Raw genomic sequence first — 18,813 nt, 5'->3', positions numbered from 1 at the left:
GTAGGTAGAGTCAACCTACCCCTGGAGAACGATCTGGTTGGAGAAAAGGTAATGCTTTCTCCAGTAGTTATGGAAAGATCACATGAGGTCAAAGAGACAGAGCAATTACAGGAAGAAGTTCCAGAGATGTTTCCTTCAAGCTTCGTGACCTAAGCAATGACTCAACAAAGACCATAACTGAAGGTCAAGTTGGTATTCAAAGACATAATTTGGCTATCTGAACATTTCTTTGGGGATTTGGAAAATCCGAGAGAAATGTTCAGTAATTCTCCTCCAATTGAACAGGCCAAACCAGGGCAGAATTAAGTAGCCCAACTGGTTTTAACTTAAGCTGAAGAAGAAGGCGGCATGCCAGAATAGTACTGTAATAAAAATGTGATTCTGATGAGGAAGTGGAGATCTCCTCACAGACAAAAGAACCAAGAGTGGAATGGCAGTTCACCAGCTGGTGGTACCACCTCAAATACTGTCAAATAGCTCAGGAAGTTGCTAGGGCAAGACATGGGAATCTGGAAGCCCCCAAGAACATGTAGGTAGATATTTACACTGGTCAGGTCTTCACAAGGACATGGTGCCACATTTGCCAGATGGTGGGAAAACAGTTAATCTGGTACCTCTAATTTCCATACCAGTTCTTCATAAACCATTTAGTGGACTATGTTGGACCTTTAATAAAAACAAACAGGACACCTATATATTTTTACTAATCTGCTACTAGATTTCTGGAGACTACACACTTGTGAACAATCACTGCTAAATTAATTGATGAGAAGTTAACCAGGTTCTTTTTTCAATATGGATTTCTGATGGAGATCCTTTTGGATCAAGATTTCAATTTGAACTTTAGTCAACATTTGTAACTGCTAGGATTTGTTTAAGTAAGTCAGATTAATGCTGATTGGTCAATGCATTGCTCTGAAAAATAAACCAGTGAATGACCCTTGTTGAGTTGAAACAGGCAGAATGCACGTACATGTTCGTTCTGTCTGTAAAGGAACAGGGGCCTATGTGTTAATACATGCAGCTTTCAATAGAAGCAAGCCAGAATGTCAATGCTAAACTGACTATCAGTATAATTCTTACACTTGGGATTATCCTGCAAATATTGTCCAAGTGTGCAATCGCATTTAATGTTGAGAATTTTGCAAGTGCCGTCTGGTTAAGTACAGTCAGTACCTTACTAGTTGAGAACAGTCAAAACAGGATGCTATTAGTGCTGTTTGCATCAGTATGTTGTTTTACACAAGCTGCCAGTCTTTGCAACATATGTCCTGCACCCCAGCATTGCAATGGCACTGAAATTCATACGCCACATTATTAATTTGTGATACAGACAGAATGTGTTTTTAGCAGCATCCTGTTAATGGAGGCACTATGTCGCTACTGCTTTTAAACAAACCCTGGTCATTAACAGGTGCATTCTCCATGACAGTGTTTTTATCAAACAGGTGTCCACTTATTGAACAACTAGCACTCCCATGCACTATACGTTCTTTTTCCTTTATTTTTATATATTTTGTGAATTATCCTGATTAGTACAAAGTGTAAACTTTTGACAAAGTGTGTCTGGTTTGGTAATACTCAATTTTATGATTACTGATTGGTTGGTCTCATTGTTCAAGATTTGATATAAAGCAAGTGTACAATTGACCATTAAATTTATGTTGCGACCTGTGTAGGAGAAGGACTTGAGAGAGTCAATGTACTCCTCCAGCCTTGGTCATAAACACATTTCAGAACCCATCGAACCAAAGTGGTAGCAAATATCTTCAATCTTCAGGACTGTCTGAGGAAAGGAGAAAAACAAACTCCCAACTTCTGATTTCTCTCATCATTTACTGACAGATCTACTGTTTGATTTCTGAGTTTCACTTCAGCACACCAAACCCTTCAGAGATCGCTGGGACAGAGAACAGAGACTTGTAGATGGCATCCAAATGAGAGCACGGAATGAACAGAGAATTGTTTGGTACTTGGCTATTTGCCAGCTGCATGCAAACCCCTAGATAGAAACCATTAACTTTTTCAGTACCTGGTTTTTTTCTAGTTGCTTGCCAGATGCTTCTTGTTCTTTTAGTTGTTCAATTGCTTTAAGTTTCTGCAACAAAAATGTCCTTTGTTAAGTGGTGAGCAGTCAAAGGCTTTGCGATGTGATCAAACCCATTTCTGTGATAAATGGAAGTGCAAACATGGTTTTACTGCAAAAATAGGAAAAATATTTTTAATTCATTAATCAAAATGGAAACATCAACATACACACACTGACTTGTTTTGCTGTTTGTCTTCTCCCCCACCAGCCCCACACATCTTCCTGAAAGCTTACTTTTTTGATGTTCTTAATTTTCTTATCGACTTCTGGGTCACCGTGCCCCTCAGAACACTGTACAGCTCTAGGTTCTGGGTCAGATGGTGCTTCATGTGTAATGTCTGACTTGCTCTCCTGCAGTGGGTGGGGGTGGGGGAGGGAGCGGGAAGAAGGGTCATTAATATCAACAATATCTGCTCGCACTCCCAAATGCTTTTGTAAAGCCAAGCCCTTAACAATTTGGAACCACAAAGAAAAGTGACTCTGATAGGTTAGGGAAGTAGCAGATGTTGCGAGGGTGATTTGAGGTGATTGAGATGGCGTGTGAAAATACCTGTTTTGCTGCCTTCCGAGCCTCTCGTTTCTTTTGATTTTTAAGAGCAGCTTTTGAAAGTTGCTTATCTGCAGTTTGTGGTTTCATGTTCTGAGGTGGCTCCTCCTCATGCTGGTTGGAAAGAAAATAGGTTATACACGATATGCAGGTGTAAGTTTGTGCGAAGATTTGTAGCTCGGGTGCTCGTTGGTGTGGTTCTGTTCGCTGAGCTGGGAATTTGTGTTGCAGATGTTTCGTCCCCTGTCTCGGTGACATCCTCAGTGCTTGGGAGCCTCCTGTGAAGTGCTTCTGTGATCTTTCCTCCGGCATTTGCAGTGGTTTGAATCTGCCACTTCCGGTTGTCCGCTGCAGAGGTCAGTATATTGGGTCCAGGTCGATGTGCTTATTGATTGAATCTGTGGATGAGTGCCACGCCTTTAGGAATTCCCTGGCTGGTCTCTGTTTGGCTTGTCCTGTAATAGTAGTGTTGTCCCAGTCGAATTCATGTTGCTTGTCATCTGCGTGTGTGGCTACTAAGGATAGCTGGTCGTGTTGTTTCGTGGCTAGTTGGTGTTCATGGATGCGGATCATTAGCTGTCTTCCTGTTTGTCCTATGTAGTGTTTGGTGTGCTGAAGTGAAACACTACATAGACAAACAGGAAGACAGCTAACGATCCGCATCCATGAACATCAACTAGCCACGAAACGACACGACCAGCTATCCTTAGTAGCCACACACTCAGATGACAAACAACATGAATTCGACTGGGACAACACTACTATTACAGGACAAGCCAAACAGAGACCAGCCAGGGAATTCCTAAAGGCATGGCACTCATCCACAGATTCAATCAATAAGCACATCGACCTGGACCCAATATACCGACCACTGCAGCGGACAGCTGGAACTGACAACCGGAAGCGGCAGATACAAACCACTACAAATGCCGGAGGAAAGATCACTGAAGCGCTTCACAGGAGGCTCCCAAGCACAGAGGATGTCACCTAGACAGGGGACGAAAGTCTGCAACACAAATTCCCAGCTCGGCGAACAGAACCACAACATTATAAATAAACATTTAATCAATGTACAATCAGCAATCTTTGGTTTAAATCTTACATATGCTCATTTTGCACTCACAAATTTACGGTTCACAGTACACAACATTTCTCCCCACTTAGCAAGCTATGCAACAAATGTTACCAAATTCATTTCAAATCCATCAAATGTCCTTCCTTCCCCTAGACAGGACCCAGCACCTTGCTTTCATGAACATGGAGAAATTTTAACATTGAATGTCAGCATGTTAAATAGCCATGGGCTGCATTATTGCAAAATTAGATCCTGCCCTCAACAGACATACTACTAAAGAGCAGTGTCTAGATTGAGATCAGGGATGTAAACCCTTAGTTATTTTCCAATTCCTGCTCAAGTGCATTTAAGTCAATTGAAATACTGTCGTCTGAGATAAGATCAGCAAGGCAGGAGGAGAGAGAACTTTTATTAAGATTAAAAATGTATGCATTTTTACATTTTGAACAAAAGACTTTTGAAGGAACAGGAACAACTTTTAATGGTTTTCCTTGCTCATTTTTACTGGGAGGAGAGATTGAGTCCAATCTTTGGAGTTTGAAGAATAAGAGGTCATCTCATTCAAATATCCAAGCAGTTGACAGAGGAGACGTCGATGCTCGTTTCCTCTGGCTCGAAAATTGCAAACAGCCTAATGTTTCAGAATAAGTGAACATTTAGAACTGAGATGATTTAATTTATTACTGTCACATGCACCAAGAAACTGTGAAAAGTGTCGGTTTATGATGAGGAGAAATACCTTCATTCAGCAAACAGTGCAAATTTTCTATCCTCGGGAACTTAGTTGCTGAAAACAGTCAGAACAGAGACTGGCAAAATTTAGTAAGGGGATCAAGTAAAATGGGCATGAAATGGGAAACAAAACCAGTATCAGCCTCGATCTCACTGAAGAGCAAAGCCTGAATCGAAGGATTAACTCCTGCATCTACTTTTAATGTTCTTATTTATCACTTGAAGATATATTCAACATAATATATTCTCTTAAATATATTCAACAGGATGAGGAAAGGCTTGATATTTCCCTCACAGAGGAATTAAAATGTGTAGAGTTATGGGCTATCTTTATGATATAAAACATAACTAGTCCCACTGAGACATGGCAAAATACAGCCTTTGCATGAATTGACTAACTTGACATTTAGCACCGGTCTACATGATAGCCTTAGAGTGAAATCAATTATGTCCATGTTTTTATGGATCATTATAGGTATACTTCACTGAGCTCTTTAACTCACATATAAATTCAAATCAATTTTATGCATTTTAAATTAGGATATCAACAGAACTTGGGTGTTCTAATTTAGAATTCATCTATCAATGAGCTAACAAGCTTAAAACAGCCATATTCAGAACTCGACAATGGCCAAATGCAAACTGGTCAAGCCAGTGAGTAAGAAGAACAAGGGCAAATGGGATCAAGTCCTCTTGTTTAAATTAGTTGGTTCCCAAGGCTCACTGTTTCACACGGTCCAGGTGATGTACATTAAGTACTTGAATGCTGATGTGATCATCCTCATCAGCTTGAGATGGTACATGAATCCAGGAACCAGGAGCTAAAAGAAAGGCATTACCTAGCTCTTCAGGTAGTTTCCAATCCACAGAATTTATTTCTATATCATTAACTATGATTATGTGATTCTGCTTAATACCTGCTGATTACATTAGAGTCATAAAGATGTACAGCACAGAAACAGACCATTTGGGTGCAAACAGTCCATGCCAACCAAATATTCTAAATTAATCTCGTCCCATTTGCCAGCATTTGGCCCATATCCCTCTAAAACTTCCTATTCATGTACCCATCCAAATGCCTATGAAATGTTGTAATTGTTCCAGCCTTCACCACTTCCTCTTGCAGCTAATTCCATACATGCACCACCCTCTGTGTGAAAATGTTACCCCTTAGGTCCCTTTCATATCTTTCCCCTCTCACCTTAAATCTATGTTCTCTAGTTTTGGACTCCTCCACTCTGGGAAAAAGACCTTGGCTTTTCACTCCATCCATGCCCCTCATGATTTTATAAATCTCTGTAAGGTCACTCCTCAGCCTCCAACGCTCCAGGGAAAACAGCCCCAGCCTGTTCAGCCTTTCCCTATAGCTCAAACCCTCCAACCCTGGCAACATCCTTGTAAATCTATTCTGAACCCTTTCAAGTTTCACAACATCTTTCCTATTGTAGGGAGACCAGAACTAAATGGAATATTCCAAAAGTGGTCTAACCAGTGTTATGTACAGCCGCAACATAACATCCCTATTCCTATACTCAATGCAAAGACCAATAAAGGCTAAATACCTTCTTCATTATCTATGTGGGACTCCACTTCAAGAAACTATGAACATGCACCTCAAGGTCTCTTTGTTCTGCAACACTTCCCAAGACCCTAGCATTAAGTGTATAAATCCTGCCCTGATTTGCCTTACTAAAATGCAACACCCTACATTTATCTAAATTAAACTATATCTGCCGCTCCTCAGCCCATTGGCCCATCTGATTAACATCCTGTTGTGTTCTGAGATAACAGTGTTTCTTCACTGTTCACTACAGCACCAATTTCGGTGTCATCTGCAAACTTACCAACCATTCCTCTTATATTCACATCCCAATGACTTATATAAATGACAAACAGCAGTGGATCCAGGACTGATCCTTGTGGCACACCACTGGTCACAGGCCTCCAGTCTGAGAAACAGCACTTTACCAGCCCCCTCTGCCTCCAACATTTAAGCCAATTTTGTATCCAAATGGCTAGCTCTCACTCACATGGATTCCATGTGATCTAACCTTGCTAACCAGTCTACCATGTAAAACCTTATCAAACACCTTGCTGAAGTCCATTTGGACAACATCCACTGCTTTGCTTGCATCAGTCTTAAAACTGACATTCTAAGGATAATGCAGTACAAGGTATTAAAGGTGAGTACCTCTTCAACTCATTTCAATTCAAAAGATAAAGAAGTGTAAATGAATTACTTGAATACTGGGTATGGCAAACTTAACAATGCAAGAAGTTTTCCAGGTCTGCATTTTAAACTCCTGGATGCTAAAAATCAGAAAGAAAGCAGCAGTCTTAACTGTGGTGTGAATAGCACCAGGAACTGGTGCAATCGCTCACAAGATAAGTCTGTCAAAGATCTCTCTTTGGATTCGTGGAACATGGTGCTCCATACACAGTTGAAATATCCTGTATTTATTGAGGCTAACTCACAATGACACATATATGTGTATACAGCAAACTCGGTTTTAACTGGTACCTTTAAACTGGCATTATCGATTAACTGGCAAAAAATTACATACCTCAAATACCAGACGTTTACTGCATTATCGTGATCTCTGCAATATCTGTTTAATCAGTTGAGGATGCGAGTGAGAAGGATCTCTACTGGTAAATTTTAATTATGGCAAAATTGCATTGTTATATAAGTGATTGATGGTGTAAATAAATTATAACAGTGATGTGTATACCCCCTGCTTTGCTGACTGTGCAAAACAGCAACGAGGGTATGATAGAAACATAGAAGATAGGAGCAGGAGTAGGCCATTTGAGGCTGATCATCGAGTTCAATACACTTACCCAGCTTCCCCAATATCCATTCAGCCACATTTAACTCCTCGAAAACACAATGTTTTGGCTTCAATCATTTCCTGTTGCAGTGAATTCGAAAGGCTCACCGCAATATGAGTGAAGAAATATCTCAGTCGCAAAGGGCTTATCCCTTATTCTTTCAAACTATGATTCCTGGTTCTGTACTCTCCCCACTATCCAACCTGTCTCGTACTGTTACAAATTCATAGGTTTCCATGAGATATTCCCTCATTCTTCTGAACTGCAGTGAATACAATTCCTCACTGACTCAATCTTTCCTCATAGATCAGTCCTGCTATTCTGGGAATCAACTTGGTAAACCTTCATGGCACTCCCCCTATAACATGAACATCCTTCCTCAGATAGGGAGACCAAATTGCACACAATATTCCAGGTGTGCTTTTGCCAATGTCATGTCTAACTGCAGCAAAAATCCTTGTTCCTGTAGTGGTGAAGTTTTTAATAAATGCACTGAAGTGCCAGTGATCAAATCTTGCAGGAGTGATTGAATCCACAACTTTTAACCCAGAGTGAACGAAAGGGTTCAGATGAATTAAAATTCAAACTTCCCATTTCTTATTTCCCGACTAAATTCATAGCATGCTGTTCAATATTCGGGTGGGAGAAGAATGTAGGGCATTTTTACACTGAGTCCTGAAACATTAATTTGACTTCAATGTATATTCAGAACAGACTTCTGGATGATGGCAAATTAAGAGCAAGAGCAAAAAAAAACACTATAAAAAGTTGTATAGATGTTAAAAAGGGAACCCAAATTCAAATAAGCAAACATACAGAACCACACTCACCAGTTTTGAGCTTGTTATTGGCTTGTTTCTCAATGCGGGGGGTCTGTAAGCTTGTGCAGGTTTGACATCAATACTCGGGACATCATTAGGAACGGTCTGATATTTGATGGGTTTCTCCGGGAAAGCCCCATCTACAAAAGGCTGCCATTGTACTTCCCAGAGCTCAGAGTTTGCTGGCACTTCAACTTTATGACGGACTGCGCCACTGTAGTGCCAGATCTTGTAGCCATTGCTAACCCGTAGTCTTGGTGAGCAGGTTGCTGTTACAATGTGCTCTCCATCTGGGCACCATGAGAAGACGGTTGTATCAGCAGCTTGGGGCTTAGAAATTTGCTTGTATTTTTTTACGTCCCAGACTTCCATCTGTCCTCGGAGGTTTCCAAAGCCCGCTAGCACGAGAATGTGTCCCTGAGGGCTGTAGAAGGCCGCATTCCGAGGCCCAGTGCCAAAATCAAAGACTGGGTCACACTTATGGTTGAAGACTGTAGCTTTGGCAGGCATGAAACCATACACAGCGCAAAATTCAAGTGAGTTTGGATTCCAGACTACATCATAAATTGGGCCATTTTTCGCTGAAAGAGAAAATTGTTTCAACAGTAAGATGCTGTCACTCCAGCGTAATATGGCAATAACAACAGCTTTGCATTCACATAGTGGCTTTAACAGGGCACTTCACAGAGGGGTAATCCTAGAAAAATGGATACTAAACTAAAGAAGACATTAGGAATTTTGGTGAGGTGCTGGCCTTCTTGCTCAAGACAGGACCATACGTTCAAGCCTTCTCATAGAGTTCAACATAAATTTAGGTTGACAATTTTTGCAGTAATGCGGGAATGCCAGAATAAGTGAAGGCCCTGCAAGTTTAACTGTGTGCAGTTGATCCAATGGCAAAGTGTAGAGCTCTCCCAGTACTCTGACCAACATTCACACCCTCAAAACTCAACTAAGAGCAGAAGATCTGATCATCGATTAACCTATTTGTGGAATTTTTTTGTTCCAATTGGTCATCAAATTTGTAAATAACAACAGTAATTGTACTTCAAAAAGCAATCCATAAGATGAAAAGCAATGTGGGCATGACAAAGGCCTGAGAACGCACAATGCGAATGCAAGTTACTTCAATCTATACAGCTGTATTCCATTATTCCAATGCATTCCCTGTCAGTCTTATGCCGAACACCCTTCACAAAATTGAGCTCACCCAAAACCTTCCTAAATTGCATCAAGTGTTCTTCACCCATCACCCAGTGCTCACTAACCTACAATGGCTCTTGGTCGTGCAACACTTTGATTTTAAACTTCTCTTCCTCATTTTCAATTCTCTGCCACGCCTTTCCCCCTCCCGATCTCTAGAACCCTCTTCACCTCAACAACCCTCAGAGATTTCTGCACTCTTCCAATTCTAACCTCTTCTACACCCTCAATTTTTAATTACTCTGCCATTGGTTGCTGAACCTTCAGCTACCTCAATATTAAAGCCTGGAATTTCATCCCTAAACTGGCCCATCTCTACCTCCCCTTTTAAGATATTCCTTAAAACTTATGCCTTTGACCATGACTTTGGCCACTTATCCTAATATGTCCTGATGTGTTTCACTGCTAAATTTTTTTGATAATAGTCCTTTGGAATGGCTTGGGGAAATTGTACTGCATTCAAGGGTATACTAACTTGAGAAGCAGTAAACTGCACTAAATACTATACAGGCACATCAAGCTATGGGGATTTACAGCATAAAAGCAGGTCAATTCACCAAGTCCTGTAAGATAGCACCCTCCAAACCCACGACCATGTCTATTTAACAGGGAGAGGACAGCCAATACGTGGCAACACCATCAACTGAAGGATCCACCTAGTCACTCAGTGTCTTGATTTGCAGGATTATGGGTATACCTGAATCTATTAGACTTACAGGGGTTTAAGGAGGCAGCTCACCACCAGCTTCTCAAGGGCAACTAGGGATGGGCAATAAATGCTGTTCCAGCCAGTCATACCCATTTCCTGGATTGAATTGAAAAAATATTTAATCTCTTGCACCTGCTCAAGTTCTGACATATCATACAACGTGGACACCATTCTTTTGGAGAGGAAGTAGATTGGAGAATAGGAAGTAGCTCATTAGTTTTTGGAGGGACATAACTGGAGGGATAACTCAAATGGTAAAGTCCTGGAAGTCTTAAGTTGGCTAACAAGCATTAGGAAAGAAGTTCATAAGCAACATGGCAACTTTCTCTTATTTTTGCCTTTCTGATTAATAGAAAATATTGCACTGAAATGGACTAGCAGCTAGATAGGATAGTGAAGAAGGCGTTTGGTATGCTTTCCTTTATTGGTCAGAGTATTGAGTACAGGAGTTGGGAGGTCATGTTGCAGCTGTACAGGATATTGGTTAGGCCACTGTTGGAATATTGCGTGCATTTCTGGTCTCCTTTCTATCAGAAAGATATTGTGAAACTTGAAAGGGTTCAGAAAAGATTGACAAGGATGTTGCCAGGGTTGGAGGATTTGAGCTATAGGGAGAGGCTGAACAGGCTGGAGCTGTTTTCCCTGGAGCGTCAGAGGCTGAGGGGTGACCTTATAGAGATTTACAAAATTATGAGGAGAATGGATAGGGTAAATAGGCAAATGGGATCGGGGAGTCCAGAACTAGAGGGCATAGGTTTAGGGTGAGAGGGGAAAGATATAAAGAGACCGAAGAGGCAACGTTTTCACACAGAGGGTGGTATGGGTATAGAATGAGCTGCCAAGGGAAGTGGTGGAGGCTGGTACAATTGCAATATTTAAGAGGCATTTGGATGGGTATATGAATAGGAAGGGTTTGGAGGGATATGGGCCAGGTGCTGGCAGGTGGGACTAGATTGGATTGGGATATCTGGTCGGCATGGACGAGTTGGACCGAAGGGTCTGTTTCCATGCTGTACATTCCTATGACTCTATTATATTTCATAGGGTAGATACGATAAGGAAGTCATTCAGGTTGTCATCACTCATCCATCTATAAAGCATCTGTGCTCCTTCATGACCGCATTCAGCTGCTCCTTGTACCTAATTCTTGCTTTTGCTCATTCTAGCATCTGTGTTTGGCGTCCTGTCCCATTTTATTTAACAGTAATGTTCTATATTCTTGTTTTCTGTGCTGTTCCACTAGACAGCCCAATACCCAAGATCAGAGATATGAAAAGGCCTGGCCCCAGATGGCTACATGCAAGTGTAGAATCAGGAATGCTCTGCCACAGCAAGATATCCCAAGTATTCTACTTGATTCATGACTGCTCTCCTCAGTACAATTAAGTGAATTAAGTATCTAACTCAGAAGTGGAGAATAATTTATCCCAGTTAACATAATCATGTGGGAAACCACAGGCAAATATCCACATCCAAATAATGAATAAAAACAGCAAAACAACAGTGTTCCAAACTCAAATGCACACATTCCTGGACAGCTGATCACATGATCTTATTGCAGTTTCCAAATGTTTCAGCATTCATTCTATAAAAGTGAGCACAATGCTATTATCAACACACTTAACCCAGCCTTCGATGCAATGAGTCCACAGTGTTGGCACTAAACCCTGCCATTTCCATTATGTTGCCGAATTGTTAGGGAATAATGACGATGGCCTATGGCTATTAGTGAAAGAACTCACTTTATGTCAACTGTAACCAAATATGCAATTATAAAATAAACAAATCTGATAAAACACAAACCAGAAATGTCAGCAATCATGAAACCATGACAACAGCGCACTGCAGCCAAGATTAGTGTGGTGCTGGAAAAGCGCAGCAGGTCAGGCAGCATCCGAGCAGGAAAATTAACGTTTCGAGCAAAAGCCATTCTGATGAAGGGCTTTTGCCCGAAATGTTGATTTTCCTGCTCCTCGGATGCCGCCTGACCTGCTGTGCTTTACCAGCACCACTCTAATCTTGACTCTCATCTCCAGCATCTGCAGTACCTACTTCCACCTAGCAGTGCACTGCAGCCTTTGCAATGCCTGCAGACTATGTTGTGAGTTATAAGAAGTGACAGCATTAGCAATTGTGTAGTAGCAACAAAACAAATACATACCAAGCGAATCCTTAAAAGTTGCAACCTCAATGCATGAAAGTTACTGTTAATAGTAGAGAGAATTAAAATTCTCAAAGCAGGTAGGCAATGCCTGAGCCAGGAGATAGCTAGGAATGATGGTTAGGTGGGAACTGCAAATATTAACTGCAGAACCAGCTCAGCTGAACCACAAATGCAAAGGGTTTCTCTTCCAAGTTGTGTGCAATCATGCTCGAGGGACCAATCTTCAGTTCTGTTTGAGAGGGCTGGTTACCCCATTCCCCAGAATATTAAAGAAATAATACTTACCTTGAGGCTCACGCGTTCAGGCAGAAGTTGTAATTTTTATGCTGTCTATCAATAGATCTCGAATAGACATGGCAATCTATTAACAATTTCTAACCTTTTAGAGAATTGGATTATAATCCAAAACAACCTAAATGTTTCAAATCTAATGCCTGAGAATTTTCAGTTGTGCACATCACAGATGACAGATATCTCAGGAGCTGGTCTTGACTTCAGGAAGTAGAGTGGAGGGCACGCCCTGTCTGCATCAATGGTGCTGAAGTGGTGGTGGCCAAGGACATCACGTTCCTGGGAGTGATGAACACTAAAAATCTGTCCTGGTCCACCCATGTTGATACTACAGTCAATGTCTCTACTTCCTCAAGAGGCTAAGGAAATTTGGCATGTCCATGAAGACTCTTACAAATTTTTATAGATGCAACATAGAAAGCACCCTATCTAGATGCATAGCAGTTTGATTTGTCATCTGCCCTTCCCAAGACCGAAAGAAATGACAGAGTTGTGAACCCAGACCAATCCATCACACAAACCATTTCCCATCCACTGACTTCATCTATACTGCCACTGCATCAGGAAAGCATTAACATAATCAAAGACCCCTCCCACCCCAGTTATAATCTCTTCCACCGTCCTCCATTGGGCAAAGATATAAAAGCTTGTATACATATAAGAACTTCCCCACTGTTATCAGACTTTTGAATGGGCTTTATTAATGTTAATATTGATCTCTCTTTGCATTTTTGGCAGCTGTAACATTGTATCCTGCACTCTGTCCTGTTACCCTGATACACTTGTCTAGAACAATCTGCCTGTAAAGCATATAAGATAATAGTTTTCATTGTACTTTGGTACATGACAGTAATAAATCAAATCAAATTGTTCAAAATTTGTGATTTCTATAACCCTATTTTTCCAATAAGTTATCTACTAATAACATGCAAATACGAGACTTGTACAGCCAATCACTGAGTATCACTGAGGTGCAAGTTACTGCCCTTGACATCAAGACTGGATTTGACTCAGTGTGGCATCAAGAAGCCTGAGCAAAACTATCAATCGAAATCAGAGGGAAAACGCTCTGCTGTTGCGAGTCAAAGGAAGAGATTGTGGTTGTTAGAGACTCGTCATCTCAGCTTCAGAATATCTTTGCAGCCTTCCTCAGAGTCATGTCCAAGACCCAATCATCTTCAGCTGCTTCATCAATAACCTTGCCTCCATCATAAAGTCAAAAGTGGGGATGATCGTTGATGATCACACAATGTCCCACCATCACTACCCCTCAGATACTGAAGTAGTCCATGTCCAAATTCAGGAAGGCCTAGACAATTTCCAGACATCTGGCAAGTAACATTCATGTCACACAAGTGCTATGCAATGACCAATACCAATAACAAAGAATCTAATCATCACACTTTGTCATTCAACAGCCTTACATCCTGGGGACTTATCACTGATCAGAAACTGAACTGGATTAGCCATATAAGTACCGTGGTTACCACATTAGAGGCCGGCAATCCTGCAGTAAATAGTTCACCTCCTTTCTCCCAAATCCTGTCCACCATCCACAAGCTGCAGGTCAGGAGTGTAATGCAATACCCCTCACTTGTCTGGATGAGTGCAGCTCCAAACCACTCAAGCAAATTGACACCATCCTGGACAAAGCAGCCCATATGAGTGGCACCATATCTACAAAACCCACTCCCCTATTACCAATACTCAGTAGCAGCTGTATGAACCATCCACAAGGTACATTGCAGAAATTACCAAGGCTCCTTCCAATTCAGTCACCATTGCCACAAGAATAGCCAATCCATGGGAACACCATTACCTGAAAACTCCTCTCCAAGCCATACACCATCCTGACTTGGAAACATATCGCCCTTCATTTAGCATCACTGGGTCAAAATCCTGGAACTCCCTCCCTAACTGCACTGTGGGTCACCTCCATCGAGTGGACAGTAGCACTTCAAGAAATATACTCACCACCACCTTTCAAGGGCAACTAGGGATCGGTAATAAATGCTGGCCCAGCCAGCAATGCATACGCGCCCATTACTGAATTTTTAACAAATATCTTTGACATTATTGTGTGACAAACAGATTTACGTAAGAAAGAAAAATTTGATTGCATTTACTAAACAACCAACTAGCAGGCATTAACAGCTTTCAGAACATATTTAATAAAACAAATGTGGAAAAAGAATACATACGCAGCTGCACTAATGCACTTTCTCCATTCGATGCTATATAGTGCAGGGTTTGTTCACCATAATATGATGCTCCAGACTTGTCGACATCTGTGCTGGCTATTACCAATACAGCAGTTCCTAAAGAAAGACAGTGGCTATTAGTAATCTCAGGCATGCACTCCTGCTCATGACTCCACCCCCATTCCCCCCACCATCACACCCACTCCAGGTACTGGCTCCGACCCCACTCCCAGCTCCACACCCATACCAGATCCCAGCTCCCAGCCCTGCCGAGTTTTCACCATCCCCCCAGACCACCCCCTCACTTTGGATGCTGCCTGAACTAATGTGCTCTTCCAGCACCACTAATCCAGAATTAGATACAAGCAGCAGAGTCCAAGTTCATGGAAAATGGGAGGCTGGCCAGCTGTGAATTGGAGTAACCATGTCTGGAGGTAAAAACAATGACTGCAGATGCTGGAAACCAGATTCTGGATCAGTGGTGCTGGAAGAGCACAGCAGTTCAGGCAGCATCCAACGAGCAGCGAAATCGACATTTTGGGCAAAAGCCCTTCTTCAGGAATAAAGGCAGTGAGCCGGAAGCATGGAGAGATAAGCTAGGGGAGGATGGGGGTGGGGAGAGTAGCATAGATTACAATAGGTGAGTGGGGGAGGAGATGAAGGTGATAGGTCAGGGAGGAGAGGGTGGAGTGGATAGGTGGAAAAGAAGATAAGCAGGTCGGACAAGTCATGAGGAGAGTGCTGAGCTGGAAGTTTGAAACTAGGATGAGGTGGGGGAAGGGGAAATGAGGAAGCTGTTGAAGTCCACACTGATGCCCTGGGGTTGAAGTGTTCCGAGGCGGAAGATGAGGTGTTCTTCCTCCAGGCATCTGGTGGTAGGGAGCGGCGGTAAAAGAAGCCCAGGACCTCCATGTCCTCGGCAGAGTGGGAGGGGGAGTTGAAATGTTGGGCCACGGGGCGGTGTGGTTGATTGGTGCGGGTATCTAGGAGATGTTCCCCAAAGCACTCTGCTAGGAGGCACCCAGTCTCCCCAATGTAGAGGTGATCGCATTGGGAGCAACGGATACAATAAATGATATTAGTGGAGGTGCAGGTAAAACTTTGATGGATGTGGAAGGCTCCTTTAGGGCCTTGGATAGAGGTGAGGGAGGAGGTGTGGACACAGGTTTTACAGTTCCTGCAGTGGCAGAGGAAAGTGCCAGGATGGGAGGGTGGGTCGTAGGGGGGCATGGACCTGACTAGGTAGTCACAGAGGGAACGGTCTTTGCGGAAGGCGGAAAGGGGTGGGGAGGGAAATATATCCCTGGTGGTGGGGTCTTTTTGGAGGTGGCGGAAATGTCGGCAGATGATTTGGTTTATGCGAAGGTTTTTAGGGTGGAAGGTGAGCACTAGGGGCGTTCTGTCCTTGTTATGGTTGGAGAGGTGTGGTCTGAGGGCGGAGGTGCGGGATGTGGACGAGATGCGTTGGAGGGCATCTTTAACCATGTGTGAAGGGAAATTGCGGTCTCTGAAGAAGGAGGCCATCTGGTGTGTTCTATGGTGGAACTCGTCCTCCTGGGAGCAGATACAGCGGAGGTGGAGGAATTGGGAATACTGGATGGCATTTTTGCAAGAAATAGGGTAGGAAGAGGTGTAATCCAGGTAGCTGTGGGAGTCGGTGGGTTTGTAAAAAATGTCAGTGTCAAGTCTGGAGGTAACTAAGGATGAAGGTTTCATCAGCAGAGGAGCTGAGACAGCAGTGGAGATACACAATGAAATGGAATTAGGCAGTCTTGCAGACCGACCAAATGTGTGGCCTGAATCACATACAGTTATAGAGATGTACAGCACGGAAACAGACCCTTTGGTCCAACTCGTCCATGCTGACCAGATATCTCAAATTAATCTAGTCCCCTTTAGCAGCATTTGGCCTATATCTCTCTAAACTCTTCATATTCATATACCCATCCAGATGTCTTTTAAATGTTGCAATTGTACCAGCCTCCACCACTTCCTCTAGCAGCTCATTCCATGCACGTACCACTGTCTGTGTGAAAGAGTTGCCCCTTAAGTCTCTTCTATATCTTTCCACTCTCACCCTAAACCTATGCCCTCCAGTTCTGGACTCCCCCACCCCAGGGAAAGGGCTTTACCTATTTACTCTAACCATGCCCCTCATGATTTTATAAACCTCTGTAAGGTTACCTCTCAGCTTTCAACACTCCAGGGAAAACAGCTCCAGCCTAGTCAGCTTCTCCCTATAGCTCAAACCCTCAAATCCTGGCAAGATCCTTTCATCATCTTGGGGAAAATAGAATCGCAAATACCTTCTAAATTAGCTTCAGCCAATTACTAAGCTGAGGCATGGAATCAATGGCCAGGAGGTCAAGTGTACCTCACAATGCCAGGGACTCAGGTCTGATTCCACCCTTAGGTTACTATCTTTGTGGAGTTTGCACATTCTCCCCTCATCTGCATGGATTTACTCCAGATGCTCCGGTTCCCCAGAACGGAGGCTAGCAAGGGGGAAGCGAGTCCTGGAGAAAACTTACCTCGGAACATCTGAAAGCCAGTACAGAGTGGACTGGAAGCTTGGAGCGAACCAGGACCGGTTGTTGGACTGGGGTCTGGGCTGGGCTGTCAAACAACATGTGGAAACCCCTGTGCTGAGCTACTGCAATGGTTAACACTGTTGCCTCACAGCACCAGGGACCCAGGTTCGATTCCCACCTTGGGCAACTGTCTGAGTGGAGTTTGCACATTCTCCCCGTGTCTGCGTGGGTTTCCTCCGGGTGCTCCGATTTCCTCCCACAGTCCAAAGATGTGCAGGTTAGGTAGATTGATCATGCTAAATTGTCTATAGAGTTAGGTGCATTAGTAAGGGGGAATGGGTCTGGGTGGGTTATTCTTCGGAGGGTCGATGTGGAGGTACTCTGGGTTCCTCCCACAATACAAAAAAGATGCGCAGAGCAGGTGAACTGGCCATGCTAAATTTCCCATAGTGTTAGGTGCATTAGTCAGGGGTAAATATAGGGTAGGGGACTGGGTCTGGATGGGTTACTCTTCGGAAGGTCGGTTTGGACTTGTTGGGCCGAAGGGCCTGTTTCCATACTGTAGGGAATGTAATCATCTAATCTAATATTTATTTGACTGTAATATCTATCCTTTTTACTACGTCATATTTCTAATTTATACTATGAATCACTGTAAAGTAATGCAACTGCTTTTTGTATCTAAGATTTTTACCGAGGTATTTTGGACCTAAGATGGCATCATAAAAGGTGACAATTACACTTTTGACTGTACTCAGTTGAGTACACATGACAATAAAGGATATTCTACTCTATTCCTCCCGCAGTCTAAAGATGTGCAGGTTTGGTGGATTGATCATATTAAATTGCCAATAGTGGGTGTGCAGGGGAGCAGGCTAAGTGAGACATCCATGGGAAATGTGAGATTATAGCAACGGGGTGGATCTGGGTGAAATGCTCTTCGGAGGGTCAATGTGGACTTGTTAGGCTCAATGGATTGCTTCCACATTGAAGGGATTCTATGATTTGCACTCTGGCGTAGGCCACAGAATATGGTGTTTGACACATGGCCAAAATGTCCATTATGGTTCAAATAACTGTTGACAGACTAATTAAAAATGGAAGCGAATGGAGGTATTGATTAAAGCTGATATCCCAAGTTCTACACTGACCCTGCAGTCACATTTACCTCTCTGTGATTGATGGAGGAATTGCAGCACTGCTATTGTTACATTCTGGAACCTTATTCTCTTTGTGGTTTGATACTATGATGGGTGATTATGGCATCCAAAAAGCTATTGTTAAATCTTTATGTTTTAGTGGTCACTTGCTGAATTCTTTCTTTGAACCAGAAATCCCAATTTCTGAAGCTGACAATTAATAAAACTTAATAAAACTGAAAAGAGAAGCCATACTGCTCTGCAACTTACATTAGTTTAAGAAATTCAATTATCAATATTGTCAAAATACTGACACATTTAAACCGAAGGACTGAAATTTTAATGTTCTTTAGCTTTAAGGCCACAAGAGGGCAACATACTAGGCATCAGAGCCACACAAAATGGGTTCATATCATTAAAGCACAGGAACAGGCCCTTCGGCCTGCCATGTCTCCACAGGGAATAATCCCATTCTCATG

The 18,813-nt window shown here is 42.6% G+C and overlaps 1 protein-coding gene across 3 annotated transcripts in view; it reads right to left on the bottom strand.

Moving 5' to 3' along the window:
- The window catches only part of eif2a (eukaryotic translation initiation factor 2A), a 61,130-nt gene that overhangs the window by 1,247 nt on the left and 41,070 nt on the right, over positions 1-18,813 (bottom strand). For all 3 annotated transcript variants that reach the window (XM_060834544.1, XM_060834546.1, XM_060834545.1), the window contains exons 9-13: positions 14,665-14,781; positions 8,106-8,677; positions 2,640-2,750; positions 2,324-2,440; positions 2,033-2,098 (exon numbers count right to left, since the gene is read on the bottom strand). In XM_060834544.1, coding sequence (XP_060690527.1) covers positions 2,033-2,098; positions 2,324-2,440; positions 2,640-2,750; positions 8,106-8,677; positions 14,665-14,781 — 983 coding nt within the window. The remainder of the gene's footprint in view (positions 1-2,032; positions 2,099-2,323; positions 2,441-2,639; positions 2,751-8,105; positions 8,678-14,664; positions 14,782-18,813) is intronic.

Source organism: Hemiscyllium ocellatum, chromosome 13 (genome assembly GCF_020745735.1).
Source record: "Hemiscyllium ocellatum isolate sHemOce1 chromosome 13, sHemOce1.pat.X.cur, whole genome shotgun sequence".
Classification (NCBI taxonomy): Eukaryota; Metazoa; Chordata; class Chondrichthyes; order Orectolobiformes; family Hemiscylliidae; genus Hemiscyllium; species Hemiscyllium ocellatum.
This window is presented reverse-complemented; position numbering and strand designations above follow the sequence as displayed.